The sequence below is a fragment of the Brassica oleracea genome, unplaced genomic scaffold (genome assembly GCF_000695525.1).
Source record: "Brassica oleracea var. oleracea cultivar TO1000 unplaced genomic scaffold, BOL UnpScaffold00285, whole genome shotgun sequence".
Lineage (NCBI taxonomy): Eukaryota > Viridiplantae > Streptophyta > Magnoliopsida > Brassicales > Brassicaceae > Brassica > Brassica oleracea.
The window spans coordinates 391515-409209 of record NW_013617415.1 but is presented as its reverse complement, the minus strand read 5'-3'; the positions used below and the strand labels follow the sequence as shown (position 1 = coordinate 409209).

Below are 17695 nucleotides of genomic sequence, written 5' to 3'. Positions count from 1 at the left end.
CTGGAGAAGGTATGTGTGGGTTAGGTGGTATCTATTGAGAACACAGACAGAGTTCCATGAGAAGACATCTGTCTTGGTGACATATCTGTTGAACAAAGTTGTTCGAGTTTTGTCTATCCATGTGGAGAAGACGAGAAGGAGAACATAGTTATTTTTTACTCGGAACATTCGTTCTTTTTCTCAATTAAGATTTTCCTAATCTCATTCTTAATGTTTGCTTGCAACTATAAAAATCAACGAACAAAAAAAAGGAAAAATAACACACAAAGATCAAACTCAATGAATATTTTTTTTTTCATAGTTTCAAAACAAACATTACAAAGAAAAGGACGTGGCATGTCATCTGCATAACTTTCGTTCTTGAACTTACCGCAGATTCATCATTGTATACATATGAAAACTTTTTTTACCAGTAAATAATTTTTTTTTTTCAAACTACAACAATCTAAGATGAGCGGTATCATTCATTCGTTTGATCTGCCACCCATTTCTCCAAGAATGCTGCAACACAGTCACCGAAGAGTCCTCCACACACATCTTATGAGTCATTACCGGACTGCACCCAAGGACTCCGGTCAGAAGACACTTTATAGGCAACGAATGCGTGAAAACCCCAACGCAACTCGATACCAAGGAAGAAGAAGAAGGATCACTCATGTCAATGTGGTTATGATTAACATCTTCCCTTGGGGATACTCCATCCTCAAGCTCGTGATTGGTCATCACCTGAAGCCTGCTTTTGCCAGATTTCTTCCTTGTAAGACTTGGACGATGCTTGTGAAGCAAGTCCCAGTTGGTCGACGAACCATAACGCTCATGTGTTTCACTGTGATCTGACCTGAGCTTCTCTGCAAGTCCTGAGACTGTACCGTTTAGAAACTGAACCATTCGGAACTCTACTTGTCTAAGTGATTCTCCGGAAGGAGCTGTGAAATCAGGCTGACATCTTTCGATCAAGCTCAGAGTTTCAGGATTGTATATCTCTGATTGATTGCAACCTTCCCAATCTCCTAGACTCATCTCTATAAGTGCCTCTGAGGATTGTACATGCTCCTCTGGAAAACTCATTTCCTGCAAAAACAAAATGCGTTAAAGGCAAAAAGTTTCAGTCTTTAACAACTTAAAAGCTAAACCCAATCATGTTAAAGATAAAGTAAGCTCCTTTAAGCAAACAACAGTGACGAAGACAAGCTCACATCATTACCAAAAGTATTACTTTGAAACAAACTAACACAAGGAGGTGTAATAAGACTATGAGCCGTGTCGGTTAAGACAGCAACAGCCAAGTAATTTCTCAGACAAATGTTGATTCCAATCTCGGACAGCAAAGCCAAGTAATCTCTCTGGCCAATGATTATTCCAATTAAGACAGCAAAAGCCAAGTAATCTCTCAGACAAATGTTGATTCCAATTCAGACAGCAAAAGTCAAGTGATCTTTCAGACCAATGTTGATTCCAATTCAGACAGCAACAGCCAAGTAATTTCTCAGACAAATGTTGATTCCAATCTCAGACAGCAAAAACCAAGTAATTTTTTCAGACCAATGTTGGTTCCAATCTCAGACAGCCTATATATATAGAAGATCTTGTCCGAACATGAGAGACTTTTAAGATTACCTGGCAAACCGAAACGGCCATGGATCTAGCTCGATCCAAAGGCGAGGAGTAAACCGAAGTAAACCGAACACCCTGTGATTTAAAGAACACAGCAAGAGCCCTAGCTTGGCGTTCACCATTAGCGGTGAGGGCAGCGACGTGGCATCTCCCTCCGACGAGATCAGGCCTAAGATTGAGATCGCACTCACCGTGGCTGATGAGATAAACCTCGGTAACAGCACGATCTTCGTCTCCGGAGGCGAGTCGGGAGAAGATAGGAGGAGCGAGGACGTTGTAAGGATCCCAGACTTTGATGGAAGGGCCGATTCGTGGAGTTCCGAGAGATGATAGCTGTGGAGAGAGCGGCGAGGCTGAAGCGTGGCAAGGTAGCATCTCGGGCTCTTGCTCGAGGACTCTCTTCACTAGGAGGTTGTCTAGCTCTCTTGGATTCGATCTGCTGTTGTCGTCTTCCTCTTCTTCTTCACCATCTGTTTGCTCCTCTTCTTCATCGTCTCCCACTTGAGTAGACTGTTGCGCCCCCATCTTTTTTTTTTTTTTTGTTATAGAGTTGGAGTTTCGCAAGAAGCGAAGATGTTTTTCTTGTTTTAGCTTAAAGCGATCACATCATTTACAGCTACTTTCTTTCAGATCTAGCAGCCAGAGCAAGTACCGTCCGCGTAAGACAGCGTGTAAAATTTTGGACTCGGCCCAATTCGTAAAGAACTCTTAACCGGGTAGGCGAAGCGTGTTGAATTTGGGTTTGATTTGGTTTGGGGTTTTTAGATTTTTGGTTTGCTCTTTCCAAATTCAATGCGGCTCAGTTTGTATTTGGGTTCTAGGATCCAATCCGAATTTAAACTGAACCGAACCAAAAAAATTATGCATAACCGAAAATATTCAAAATATAAACATGTAATCAAAATATTAATTATGTTAATATTTAATTATTTATATGCATCTAAATATTCAAACTGTAAATACAAATTCAAATATATTAGTTGTTTTAAATATTTTGAAGACAATATATTTGAACATAAAATTTGGATTCTATATCTGGATTTTTTAGTTCTTCAAATAAAAATTCTAACCAATTGAACCAAAACTTAAAAAAATATATGGTGGGTATCACAATCAATAATATTCCAAAGTAAGGTTTACTCGGTTTGTGAATCATGGTTCTTTTATTCGGTAATCCAAATTGCATGAACTTGAATCTCGGTTTCGGTAAATCCAACCTAACCAAACCGGAATTTCATTTTATTTGTTTTAGAGCATTTTTATCGCGTCCATTTTAGCGTCTCTAAAGTGGGCAGAATAAGAGATGTCTGTTGTGTGTTTTTTTTGCACTGTTCGCGGACTCCACCGACACTTGCGCTTTTTAATTTATTTTTTTTTAATCAGAAAAAAAATTTAAAAAATAAAAAATAAAATATAAGAAACCCTCTTAACAGGGTATATGGGATAAAGATGCTCTTAGGCCATCCTCATTGCTAGGACTTTAATTGCATATCTTAGATTAGTTTATTAATATAATTAGATTAAGAGATTTTGTTAAGATACTTGATTAAAAGTGGAGATTATTGGTAGATACTTTTGTAGGTTCTTAGCTAAATAGTAATTTTTTTTTTATTTTGTAAATTTTTTTGGAAGGACTTTATAACAAAACATATAACATTAAACATAAGAAAATAACAAAGTTGAACAAAAATTAAAAAAAAAAGATTACAAAGTTGAAAAAAAAAATGCATAAAAGCATCTTTTTTATTCAATTCATAGAAACTTAAACATGAAATCTTAATTTTCAAACCCAAATTGATCTCATATATGTTCGATCAAATCAAGTTTTAATTGTCTATGGATTGGTCTACCCCGAACTTTTGCCCGACGATCAAGTGTATTGAAAAAGGCATCTTGACGCAAAAATAAATATCCTCATCTTGAAACGTCTCATCTTGAGTCTGTGTACGTCGTTCATCTTCGACAATCATATTATGGAGTATGATACATGCTCTCATAATATTTGTTATCTTAGATTTATCCCATAAATTAGATGGATTTTTAATAACGGCGAATCTAGCTTGCATGACTCCAAAGGCACGCTCAACATCTTTTCGGACAGATTCTTGGGTTTTAGCAAATAGTGAATGTTTTGGACCTTGTGGTAGTTGGATAGATTGAATAAATGTCGCCCATTCCGGACAAATACCATCCGTGAGATAGTAGGCGAAATCGTACTCCCTTCCGTTGACATTGAAGTTGACTTGCGGAGCTATTCCTTTAATAATGTCATCAAAAACAGGTGATCGATCTAGAATATTAAGATCGTTCATAGTACCTGGAGCTCCAAAAAATGCGTGCCATATCCATAGGTCATAAGAAGCTACGGCCTCCAACACAATTGTTGGTTTATCGGTTCCTCGTGAATACATACCTTTCCAAGCGGTGGGGCAATTCTTCCACTCCCAATGCATACAATCGATGCTTCCAAATTCCCGCGGTAAATTGGTGCAAGCATTTTCGAGCTGTGGTTTCACCAAGTCTTACATATTCGTCAACTGTATCAGCCCCACCACCATATGCTAATTGACGAATGGCTGCAGTGCATTTTTGGAGCGGTGATAGACTTGACCTTCCGACTGCATCTTGTGTTGGAGCAAAATAAGCTACTTCCGTAGAGAGACGATGCACAATACGCAGGAACAATGACTTGCTCATTCGAAACCGTCGCCGAAATATATTGGGAGGGTATGTAGGAGTTTCAGAAAAATAATCATTCCACAGGTTGATGTGGCCTTCTTCCCGGTTTCTCTCAATAAATATACGTTTTTTACGCTCTTTCGGTTCGGGAAAAGTATCTGGGATTTCTAATAATTCTTCAAAAAGGGATTCAAATTCAACATCATCATCTTTGTGGTAATGATAATGAGAAGAAGAAGCCATTTTTAAAAAAAAATGAATGGGGAGAAAATGTTTGGAAAGAGAGTTCAAGAGAGATGAGTTGTGGTGAAGGTAATGAGAGAAGATGTTATATTTTTATAGCACACAATGTTTCCCTTCTGATATTTTCCCTATAAACTCCCGTGATGTTAATAGTTTTGAAATCTTGTGACACCAGATTTGATAATTTTGTTGTGTTGTTAGTTTCTTCTGACAGTTGTTTGCTTGTTTTGTTGTGTTGTTTCACGTGTTTATATGTTTCTAACTCTGGTGATCACAACACCATACCGACATGAGAGAAGTAAAATACATACAAATACTCTTTATCATATTACACATTTCCGACATGAACAACCATTTCAAACATGACCATCATCCCTAATACATAAGTCCTTATTACAAACCGCAAAGCAACAACCCGACCATTACAGCTAAAATACATAAGCAGTCTACTTAAACATGACCATCATCCCCATTACGACTAAAACAACAACCATGAAAGCAACAACCATTTCAAACCGATTGGTAAACACTGGATTCTTGTTACTTAGCTTAGAAACCATCTCCTCTAGTTTAGCCACCTTCTGCTCAGTCACATAGTCACCCATAAGGGTAAGAGAATCTACCTTTTGAGCCAGTTCGAGGGTGTGTAAATCCCTTGCTTTCATCTCTTCCATAACGGCGACATCCCACCACTTCCAAACATGGCAGTCGCCATCATCAACATTTGCGCAGGTGTAGTATAGTCTACCTGGATGATTTCGAGAATGAGAGCTTGCGACAAGGGGTTGACGACCACAGTAACATATATGCGGGATTCCAAACTCCACCTCAGGTTGAGGCGGGTAATGAACCTACTCAGCAATGTTGTCTCTTATTTCTTCTTGATCCCGACGAATAAGATCGGCTGTCTCGTCGTAGCCACTGGATACTGTGTGCCCACCAAACGTATCTGATTGTGATGGCTGACTATAGCTGTAATCAAGTCCCATTGTTACTTAACCTGCAAAAAAAATTGTAAAAAATATTAGTAAATTATACACACTGAAGATACAAAGTAAGAAACAGATTGACCATTAAAAAATTTATTTGAACCACAACTGAAGCTTTAGCATAAATATTAGAAGGGAACAGAGTCAACATACAAATTAAGTAAGCAACAGACATGAAGCAACTACTAGAAACATGAAGCAACGAGCATAAACATATTGAACATACAAACAAAGCAACATATAAAACCATAGAACACATTATTTGAACACATCATTCTCAGAAATACTGGAGGAGTAGTTTGTTCTTGGCAACATCTTCAGACTCAATTAGGGGTTCTTTTTTCGAAAGGAGAGTGTCTAGTATAGCCAACTTTGACAGTTTTTCCTTCATAGCCAAATCCTCCTTCTTGATCTCCCAAATGGTCTTATAATCATCGAGAGCCTTCCCTGAACCATTATTCCTTCTTGCTTTTGCAGCCTTGATCCCTTCAGGCCGTATCTGATGATCATCGACATTGACACTTGAAGATTGTGCGGATTCGTCACCAGTTTTCCTCTTTGCAGGGCCAGTAGCTTTGGGAGTGTTGAGGTTGATCCATTTCTGTTCATACCTCAACACACACCATGCGTGCTCAAGGTTAAATTTAATGTTGTAATCACTATAGAAAATATCATGAGCGGCCTTCAGAACATCATTCTCACCCTGACCACTACTTTGTTGTCTCTCTGCAGCTGCAAAGGCCCTACAAAATTTGTTTGTGAGATCATTGATCTTGTGCCACCTCTGCTTACAGTTGAGATGCATCCTCCTGTCACCACTCGCTTTAGCATGCGGAGTTTCTGCAATGTATTCTCCAACGCGCACCCAGAAAGTCCCTCCCTTTTGGTCATTACCAACTATAGTATCCTTAGAAGTGTTTAACCAGACACTTATTAGAACCTCGTCATCGGCAGAGCTCCATTTTCTTCTCTCCCTATGCTGGGCTGGTGTGTCTTCTTGGGGACTTGGAGCCTCAGATTGTTGTGAACTAAAGGGAGGGATATCTGAAGCTCCAATGTTCATACTAGAAGGAAAACTCTCATAATGAAAGTTTCCCTGTAGAACACTCTCATTTTGACTGTTGAGAAGTCCTACATAGCTAGAGGAATTACTATATGGATGCATCGAATCGATAGATACAAGAACAGAGAAGGGAGTAATGAAGAGAAGCCGGAATGGTTACTTGTTTTAGGAAAGAAGAGAGAAACAAGATGATGGAGATTATATGACAGAAAGGAGGATGAGTTTCGTTAAATAGGTGAAACTTTAAGTGTAATAAGTTCCAATACTAAAGACTAACCATAAACTACCAATGTCTAATCAAAAGTTATTACACTTTACTACTACAAAGCTTTCAATTTTATAGGTTCATTAAATCAAAACGTGATTTCGTTTGAACTTTCAAACTACCTACACTAAACTAAAATTTGGTTACAAACAAACTAAACTTCAATTAAATTAAAAGGTGAATTTGGTTTCAAACTAAACAACACTTCGCAAGCATTAACCACCACAGTAAGATGGTACAAAAGCAGAGCTAACATTAAAAACAATAGTCGTCTAGCAATGTATTTTGATAGCAAACAATACGGAAGAGTAATCTATAACAATGTCAGAAAAGACGATTCACTTTATTACAATGTATGCACATATCAATTCATAATCAACACTAAAGTATCATCGCAAATTCATTATATAGTCAGTCTTGCAATGTATTTACAGAAAAAAAAATCAACACTAAAATATCATCGCAAATTCATTATCATCGCAAATTCATTACAATCCTGCAATGTATTCCCAGGAAAAAAAAAATCAACACTAAAGTATCATCGCAAACCGTTTCACAGACGAGAAAGACGAACCATGATCAGATAGCAAACCCTAAATCTAGACTAATTTTCAATTTAAATTACTCATAGACAAACCATACAATCACAAACCGAAATCGTATAATCGCACAAAAATCCTCTAAAATCTCAAAACGGAGGAGGAACACATACCTTGTTTTGGGCTATGCACCGAGAGGATTTCGATTTGGGCTATCACCGAGAGGACATGCACTGAGAGGATTTCGACGCTTGACATGCACGGAGAGGATTTCGATTTGCGCAATCAACGAGAGGACCTAGCAACAGATTGATGTGGAGTGATCAGAATGAAGGAGAGGATGAGGATTTGGGCATGGACGTCTACGGCGAACCTATGGCGATTCTTTCGCCGACGAGCTCTCAACAAGAAGAAGAAGGAAATGAGAAGACCGAAACGCGACTTTCCCTTCCTCGAACCCTAAAGCCAATATGCAGCTGTCACCTGCCACTTAAGGACGTCCGCCAACTTCTTAATTAAGGCCCGTTAGTAAACATTTCCCGTGTTTTTGATTTATTATTCGACCCAAAAAGGCTAAGAAGTAGCGATAATGATGCCCTTAGCTTATTATTCCTTATTTATATTATTATATCGTTACAAATCAAACTATAATGATTCATGAATCAGAAGGAAAAGGAAAACCAGCGATTTTGAAAGCAGTCATGCCGCCATCAACGACTAAGTTATGCCCTGTAACATATTTACCGTCGTCGGATGCCAAATACAGAGCAGCTTTAGCCACGTCAGCTTCTTCGCACTCTGCTCCTTTTAACTCACCCATCCCTTTCACTGTTTCCCGGAGCTTTTCCTCCGTCGCCGTGGGGAACACTTTCCGAAGGTAACGGAGAGCGAGCGGCGTCGCCACCGTACCCGGTGAGATACAGTTGATACGCACGCCGTGTTCGCAGAGCTCGCTCGCCGCCGATTTCACTATCCCGGGGATTGTAAATTTGGAGATTGTGTATGAATGTGGAGCCAGCCCTCCAATCACGCCTGCATTATTTGATTTGATGTGTAATAAAAGTCAACAATACTGAGCGTTAACCAGATATTGGTGAGAGAGAAACAAAAACATAACAAAACTGAGCTTAAATCGGGAGTTTTAACTATCTTTAATCATCTCTTAAATACGATAAGCTAAAAATGATACATATCAAGAACATTTTCACTCGTATGTTATCTTATGTGCAGTGAAACTATATGAGATTAAGATCAAACCGAGCTTTGTAACATAACGTCATATATATTGTGCTAGCTGTCATATTATAAACTTGATTCAAACTCAGAAACGTGTCCTAGTTAAACCATTATAATGACACGATTAATAGGTTTAGACCCACTCTACCTATAGTGAATAAATGCTTCCTTTTAGTTTATAATATAACGATATTTCGAAATAATCCAAAGTTTTAATTAATATCAATACCTGCTACGCTTGAAGTGCATAAAATACATCCCGATCCAGCGGGAATCATAACTTTGGCGGCGTGTTTAATGCCGGAGACAACGCCAATAACGTTAATCCTCATCACATTCTCGAACTCCTTCATATCAAGCTCCGATATGCTCGCCGGAATCGTGGGCCCGACAATCCCGGCATTATTATACATCACGTCAAGCTTTCCATGCCGCTCCACCGTCGTTTCAACGGCTCTGGCTATATCCGCCTCCACCGTGACGTCGCAGACCATAAACTCAGCCGCCACCCCTAGCTCCTTAGCGGCTTTAAAACCGCTCTCCTCATCTGAATCGACGATCACGACTCGAGCACCGTGTCGGATAAACTCGCCCGCCGTGGCTTTTCCAAGCCCGCTTGCACCGCCGGTTAAGAGAGCTACTTTGCCTTCTAGCTTCTTGCTGCATAAACATGCATATATTTGGATCATTTCTTAGATTCAAGAAAATGGAAAAAAAAAAACAATAAATCGAGCTAAAAGCATCGACACTTTATAACTTCAAATATGAAGTTTTTTACTCTCAAAAAAGAAACTTCACATTTGAAGTTTCATATTTTATTTGCATTTTGATTCTTACAATTACACATCACATTTATAATTCTTAAATATTTTCTCATTTATCGTATTAATCTTTAAAAATTTAATATCTCATAAGAAATTGATTTTTTTTTATAAACTTAAGTCTTACACATAAAATTAAATAAAAATTTAAAATAAGATTTAAAATATTTATTTTCCTCTTTTACTTTCTTGTTCAGATCTAATGTATTTACAAGTTTAAGATCACATGATTTCAATCATTTTTAGTTTCTGATCTACAAATTAAAAATATAAAGATTCATTTTTACTTCGAAATACACTAGTTGATCATATAAGCATTACGAAAATAGTTTTATGGAATAATATGGTTTTTTTTTTGAAGTTTAATATTAATTATGTTATTTCTATTTTTATTTTTATTTTAATATAACATTTTATTAGTTAATACTATTGTAATATTTTTATATATGTGCTTAGTTATTTACAAAAATTTTATGAATTTAAATTAATTATGACAAATATAAGGACCATAAGATAAAATACAAATAGTTTTTAAGTTAAGTTTGAAGTTTTGTTTTTGGAGAAGAACCTTTTTAAATATCAAATATAGAGATTTAGAAACTTCATAATAGAATGTCTTTTTGAAGATGCTCTAAGTTGACGTACTAATTAGTAATTACCATCAATTGATGAAGACCCATTGAGTTAACTTTTTGCTAATTTTATGCTCTTTTCGATGTGAAATTTGAAAATTATAGATTGATTTTGTCCGAAGAAAATCCATGAATGAGAAACACATATATATAAGAATGAACTTGCCTCGTACAAGTACAACCTCTACCACCACCTGTGGAGTAAGCGGCTGATGCTGTGGCTGGTGGCCGTTTAATGGTTCTGACAAAAGAAAGAAACTAAAAGTTAAGCTGTTTTTTAGATCTTCTAAAAAGCTGATGTAATTAAAATGTTTGAAACAACTTAGTAATTATTAAGTTTACAAAAGAAAAACTTAGTAATTGTAACTGAGAGATGATAGCAGTTCTAATTACCTCGCGATGGATCTGATCAGTAAGGCCGCCATGGATGACTGCTTCTTTTGAGATCCTTAATAATATGAGTTTCTAAGATTGGTATTTGACTCGATGACAGAATTGCGGTCCTCGGATACAAGTGGCCATAAACAAAACTAAAATTGGAGGTCCACATTTATTAGAAGAAATACAAAAAAATTAAAAATGGTGAAGGAAATAGGAAAGAAACAATAAAAGTTTATATAAAATTAAAATTTATATTAAATGCAGGTCCAACAATATCATGTGTTTTGTCATTATTGTTGTTTTATATACACTATCTACTTTCCTATAAATACTTCAAAATTTTAATTATATAATATACGAGGAATTTTTAATTAAAATAATTTAGTTATAATGGTTAACTAGTAATATGTTTTTAAAGAAATTAATAAATGAAATACTTTTTGCTGTGGTATTTTAGAAAAATAAGTGTAATAAATATGAGTGTATATTAATAATTTCATGAAAATATATTAGCTTTTTATATATAAGTATTTTGTAATTTTCTGTATTAATCTTTAGTGCTTCAAAATACTTTGTAATAATAGGGTATTACGTTTTACATTTGGGAAAAATATACATATGAATATTTGATAGTAGTATCTCATTTAACTCATCATTACCTTTTGAAAACTGAAATCAAATTTGTTTTTTAATTTTATTTATTTTGAGAACTTTTTTTCTTTGCTTTGAATCTCTAACAGTACATATACCAAATGACTATTATTTAAAAATATAATCAAATAAATAAGAGATCTAATATACTTTAATATTAGTGCAATGGATGCTTTATAATCTAGAACAAAGAGTATATATAAAGCATACTTTGCATATTTTTGACAAAATATTTCTGAAAAAAAACATGCAAAAATTATTAATAAAACATTTAAGTTTATCTATTTACTAGATAAAAACATCATTACCGATACACCTAACCAGATTTCAACCAATAGAAAAATAGAGTAGAATAAAAAGTCAATAAATTTTGCATTGAAATCATAAAACGATATTAATTTTGAAACGAAAATTTTACTCTAAACGACATCTAATTCAAAACGGAGGGGGTACTATTTAGCAACCATTTTTTACAAAGACTTAATTTTATCTCATGTACATATATAATAATTTTATTTTTCATATGCACCAAGAAGAGAACTTCTACACAAATTCATTAATTATTTAACTTATGTGGTATTTGAAAGCCTGAAATTACATGAAATACACCTTATTTTGGAAGGTTGTAGTAACAAAAATAATGTTTGATTTTTAATTTTCCACTTGACAATACAATAATTATATTAATAATTCATATTTCTATATGTTTTTATTATGTTGGTTTATGTATATTTTATTATGGATGACAAAAAAAAAAAAAAAAAAATTAATTCATTTTTCTATATTTTTTTATTTTGTTGGTTTTTGTATTTTTTATTATGGATGAAAAAAAAAAAAAAAAAAAAATGTATATTTTATTATGTTTAGAAATATATAACTTCGATTCAAAACTACACAAAGCTACTCATGCAAGTCTCACGTCACTTGTTATTTGTTATACAGTATACACGATTAAAATGTGTTTTTACATTGTGAATCTTTTGATGTTCCAACGTGAACTCGAGAAATTGATGTTGCACTTTATATAATTTATACAAAAACTAGAAGTATCCCAAACTAAATCAAAACGAACCACCTAAAATCGTACATACTTGTCCTCCTTCTACAACGAAATCGTTGTCCTTCTTTAGAAAAAAACCGTTGTCCTTTTGTGAAATAGTAATATTGGATCCACAACTACCCGTTTTTTTTATAGCAACACATTCTGTTGTTTATGGACTGTGGTTGCCTTTCTCCATTGTTACAGGACGGTTCAACCGAAGCATCTTCCAAGACTAACACACCTTGGCTAAATTCACAATAATCTTTGACACTGTATAGTTCCAGAAGCCACTTGAGAGACCATCCCGGATGCTCCATGTTAGAGCCTCCAGCGTTTACAAATATATCAAGCTCCTGCCCTGTTCTTTTTTTTTTTTTTTGTAACACCTTATTTCATTCAATAGAGACTTAAACTCCAATGTTTATGGGAGCCATTACACAAGCTTCATTCCAGAGGGCTTGCTTTGCCAAAGCATCAGCCTCTCCATTTCTATTTTGTTGGATCCAAGAAAAGGGGATAGAATCAAAAGCTAAGAAAGACAGACTATGTCAGCCACAATGCCATAGATCTCTGTTGCTTGTTGTCCTGAATTGAGTGCTTTGACCAGCAGGAGTGAGTCCGTTTCACATCGTATTTGTCGGATGTTCTTCTCAATACAGAATTGCAGTGCTTCCCATAGCGCCAGGCCCTTTGCCACCAGGGGGAGTTGACGTAGTGACAGTGTGCTAGGATCGATACCTTCTCTGTTCCTTCTCCCACAATCCAGCCGAGTCCCGCTAGATGAAGGTCTTCTCTCCATGCTGCGTCTGTTTGGAGCAGCGTTGAGTTCGGTGTATTGTTTGAGACTGAGCCTCTCTGTGTTGGTGGTTTAGCGGGTGAGTCGGGTATTTGGCTCCTGCCCTGTTCATTTATAAATTGGTGACTGCAGCTGATCCATTGACACATTTTTCTGTATTGAATCTTCCTTTTACTTAATTCTTCCTCTTTAATACCTTTTTCAAGTGATTCAACTGTTTCTAAAGCTTCTGGTAAAGGGCATCGCAAAGCTGCCATTGGAACAATCTCAGGAATTGTTTTTTTCTTATCAAGGCTTCTGATGAAGAAAAAATTCTGAGGAGTGCCTCTTATTCAACCTCCACAATAAATAAATCACAGTGGACAGAGTTTTCATAAACAATCGCAGGAACTGGTGCATCCTTCAGGCTCTCTTCTGAAACAGATTGACTCTTGAACCGGTGCAAACCAAGTAAGGAATCTTCCCTTATTTCCAAAAGTAAAATTCATGGTTGGCCAATTCCACCTTATACCAATTGAAACCATCACCTTCAGGCTCAAGGATACCTAATTTGTCCTCTTAGGTGGATTTATTAATTCAAAACCGCGTTAAGTCTCATTTAAATTATCTCATGTCTATGGAGTATTATTTATCACAGACTCTATGTGGACTTACACCTCTCACATAATTCTACATTCTCGCACATATATAATAATTAGATACTTCACATCAATGAAACAAAATATGCTCCATCCCACTCTGAAGCGAATGGCTTCGTGGCTCACCTGGCAATAACAAAATCAAAAATATCAACCATCATAGAACGTTTATGACATAAAAGATCCATAGAACAGATATAAAAGAAGATACTCAATAAATTGTTTCCTATACCTTGGAAACGTCACTCATTTGCATGCAAAACCTTTGCAACCAACTCTTGCTAGGGAGATTGACCGGAGATCCTGAGAGAAGAATCAAAAGGGTGAATTAAAGACTATGTTAGAACAAAATTCGGGAAAATAAGTTTTGATATATATAAACACCAGTCTATGTACATAAAACCGAACATGTATACTTGTGTCCGTAAGGTCAAGGTTTTGCAGAAGGAGTGCACCTGGAACCTTGGGAGGGGAGAAGGAGGCGCCTCTTTTTTTTTTTTTGATAAGAGGAGGCGCCTTTTTCTCAATTGCATTCTTGTCCTGCTGCAAGAGAAACATAAACATATATCAGCTTCTTGAATAATAAGATCATCATCTAATACTTGGCTAAGACAAAAAAAATTGGAAACATATTCTATAATATTGGTTCGGTCGGTGTCTGACTCGGCATGTAAATTCATTGAACCTATTATTAGCTAACAATCCAAGATTCATACAACAAAACTTTTCAAGGAAGTGAGAGAAGTATACCTTTAAATATACATTAATAACTCGGCAAAGCTTGATGAAAGATCATAGAGGACGTACGTTGTTCTGTTGACTGATTGTCGTTGCCGTAACCTAATCATCAGAGAACGATAAAGTTAAACAAAAATAGAAACACACAAACAAAAATAGCACAAGAAATGATCTCAGCAAGATAAATGCGAAGATAGAGTAACAAAAACAAAGATGAGATCTCATTTGCTCAGGGAAAATAGAAGACTTAGTCAACTTGTGGAAATACCTATAAATTTTCAAACGGCAATCTATGAATTTGAAACACTGCACCACCATCATCATCATCATCATCATCATTCCTCACAACCGCATAATCATCCTTTACACTACATTATCATCATCATTAGGTAAACACATATTTTCTGAAAAATCCTTAATCTATATTCCACCTTGATTTACAAACCAGACAAGACGAATGATCTAGAAAGTCGTCTTGGAAACGTTTCAGAGACTTTACACAATAGGTGTCCTCGAGCTTTATAGCGCGTCACAACTGTCAGTCAAGAATGACCGGACTTCAACTCATAAAGTAAGAGCTGGGAATTGGCCATTGTCATAGCTTGTGTTTGAAACGTAAAGAAAAGAAAGGAAAGGGAGTGGAGCAAACGATGAAATTCATAATAATCTGCATCCATATACAGTAAAACCTGTATACATTAATACTCGATAAATTAATAATCTCTATAAATTCCTGTTCGAAACTACGCTAGGCGTTATCCGTGCGCTCGGGTTGGGCTTAGCACATAATGAAAAAATCGGGGATTAATGGCCTAGTTTTAAATAATATTTTATTTTATTAATATATATATATATATATATATATAAATGGTAGATTGTGTAGTTAGTAACAACGAAATTAGCGTAGTGTGGTGGCAAAAGCCTTATTCCTATTCCATAACAATCCGGTTTCGAGCAAGCCCTAGCTTTATTATTATTATTTTTTTAAGTTAATGAATGGAATTTTTGTAATTATCTTGCCGTCTTCTTCTTAAGTTATTTAGGGCTCTGCAAGTTCTTACGTAGCCGCGATGGATTTTATTCTTGTAACCTTCATTATTTTTGCGTTTTAATCATGATTAACTCTTTGAACTTGTTAATTGCTTATATACCAATCAATTTTAAACTTAAGAACAAGAAAAACAAAGATTTTTTGTGCCATTCCACCTAATTCGCCGAGTTGGAGAAACTCGCCACGTCCGGGAGCCGCGTAGCGTTGAATCGCCGCAAAGCCGGTCACGGCGGCCGCGTTTTAGAACAGGGCTATAAATTAATAAATTTCGTCGGTTCCAATTTAGGCCGGTTCAAAATCTGACATAAATCGATAAAATAATAAGATAATAATATTTTAGAAAATTCTATATAAATATATCGTCCCATTAAAATTATAAATTAATAATTTATATGTATATATATTTTATATAAGTAAGAACCTATTATTGTATTGTTTGTTTTACATTCACAATGGAATTATTTTTATATTTTCTTAATACTTAATATATTTTTAATGAGATTTATTAATATTATATGTAAAACCACATTTGACTTTTATGTAATATATATTATATACAGAAAATAACATAAATGTAAAATTTCAAAAAATAACGATTAATGTCTATACACTAAAATTAAACATTTTTCTTATCTTAGAATATATATTATATCTTAAAATAATAAATCTAAATAAGGAAACTTTTATAAATTAATATCTTTATAAATTAATAAAATTTCAAAGTCCCAACATTATTAACTTATAGAGGTTCTACTGTATATAGGTTCAGTAAATCGGAATGAAAGAAGAGGTGAGAGGAGGAGAATCAATAATCATGGAGTGGGTGGCATGAATGAAGGACATAATTGAAAGAGTTATTATTTTGGTGTTAAAGCTGAGAGGGAGCTTTTCCATGTAGGTTTAGGAAATCTATAAGATTTAGGGTAGATGAGACGACAGCACAATCTAGAAGTAAAGGCAAAAGTTGTTGGGCCTCGAAATTAAGGGTTCAATATTATTTAAATTAAGAATGCTATTTGTATTTGAAAAGCCATACGATGCACACATGTAAAATTCAATAGGTTAGCATAAGAAAAAAGAAATAGTTGATGGAAGGAGTAATTTTATTGTAATAGATTTTTTAAAAAATTGAGCCTTTGAAAATAGAAACCTCAGGTTCATGTTTCATTTTCCTCTGTTCAAGGATGCCCCTGGAGCCTTGCTAGGTGGTGGCCTGTAGAGCAGCAAAACTCAACTATGATTAACCTGAATTCTTAATTTGGAGTTCTTAAGAGTTGATATGACACTTTTTTTTTACATTTTTGGCTAAGAACTGACTCTTATATCTCTTATTCAAGAGACGGTTCTTACTTTTCCTTAGTTAAAAGCTAAAAAACGGTTCTTAACCGAAACTAAAAGTTTCTTCCTAAGAACCCAGATTAATCATGACCACTATTACATGATATTAATATTTATATCAAATATTTATATCAGGATAGAATAGACTAAACTATATCATTTTGGAAGTGACTGCACAAAGTAGTACCAACCGTTGTTTTTATTTTCCCCAACTAGTCATGACTTTCTTTCAAAGTGGTACAGCTATTGTAGTTGCTGTTATGAGGCCAAACAAACACTGGTTCTAAGCAATCAAGATATAAAGCTTTGACATGCTTCTTTGATCTTTGAGATGGTGGTGTCAATGACCTTCTGGTTTGGTATATAATATTTGCTCAAGTAATTAGACAGAAGAGCATATAATTATCCCAAAAGATAATGCATATACTACAAGAAAACATAAGTTTAACGAGGGCGGTTTTCCTCGTGAATTCGTCGTAACGAGAAAACACGTTTGCTCGTTACTCATCCGTCGTAACACATATTTCCTCGCCAATTCGTCGTAACTTAGCGATGAAAATATTTCGTCGTAAAGACGAAGTACATCATTTTGTCGTAAAGACCACGTAAATATTCCACGTAAGGAGGTCGCTATATTTTCTCGTAAATACTTTGAAACGAGTTCCTCGTAAACTACACGTAAATACCATGAAAGTGTTTCCTCGCAAAATACACGTAACTACCACGAAAGTATTTCCTCGTAAAATACTCGTTTATCTTTCCTCGTAAATATTTTCTCGTAAAATACTCGTTTATTTTTTCTCGTCTTTTCCTCGTAAGGTTTCCACGTAAATAGGTCGTCCATTAGCTACGAATTTACTTCGTTTTTATTATTTTACAGAATTAAAAAATATAATTAAAAAATAATTAAAATTATTTAATTTATTAATAAAATTATAATTTAAAATAAAAATAAATCAATACGAAAATATTTTATATA

At 35.1% G+C, this 17695-nt stretch overlaps 3 protein-coding genes across 3 annotated transcripts; all 3 read right to left on the bottom strand.

The window, feature by feature from the left end:
* Nucleotides 1-344: 344 nt before the first annotated feature.
* On the bottom strand, nt 345-2229 carry LOC106319596. Its single transcript, XM_013757978.1, has 2 exons — nt 1618-2229; nt 345-1071 (listed from the first exon to the last, which is right to left on the bottom strand). Exons 1-2 carry the CDS (start codon nt 2137-2139, stop codon nt 436-438), a joined length of 1158 nt encoding a protein of 385 aa, XP_013613432.1. The 5' UTR covers nt 2140-2229; the 3' UTR covers nt 345-435.
* Nucleotides 2230-5802: 3573 nt separating this feature from the next.
* On the bottom strand, nt 5803-6690 carry LOC106319572 (glutathione S-transferase T3-like). The gene has a single exon (XM_013757940.1). It carries the CDS (start codon nt 6688-6690, stop codon nt 5803-5805), a length of 888 nt encoding a protein of 295 aa, XP_013613394.1.
* Nucleotides 6691-7989: 1299 nt separating this feature from the next.
* Nucleotides 7990-10594, bottom strand: LOC106319551 (momilactone A synthase). The gene is made up of 4 exons (XM_013757916.1): nt 10475-10594; nt 10248-10322; nt 8858-9288; nt 7990-8424 (listed from the first exon to the last, which is right to left on the bottom strand). Exons 1-4 carry the CDS (start codon nt 10504-10506, stop codon nt 8048-8050), a joined length of 915 nt encoding a protein of 304 aa, XP_013613370.1. The 5' UTR covers nt 10507-10594; the 3' UTR covers nt 7990-8047.
* Between the last annotated feature and the right edge of the window lie 7101 nt (nt 10595-17695).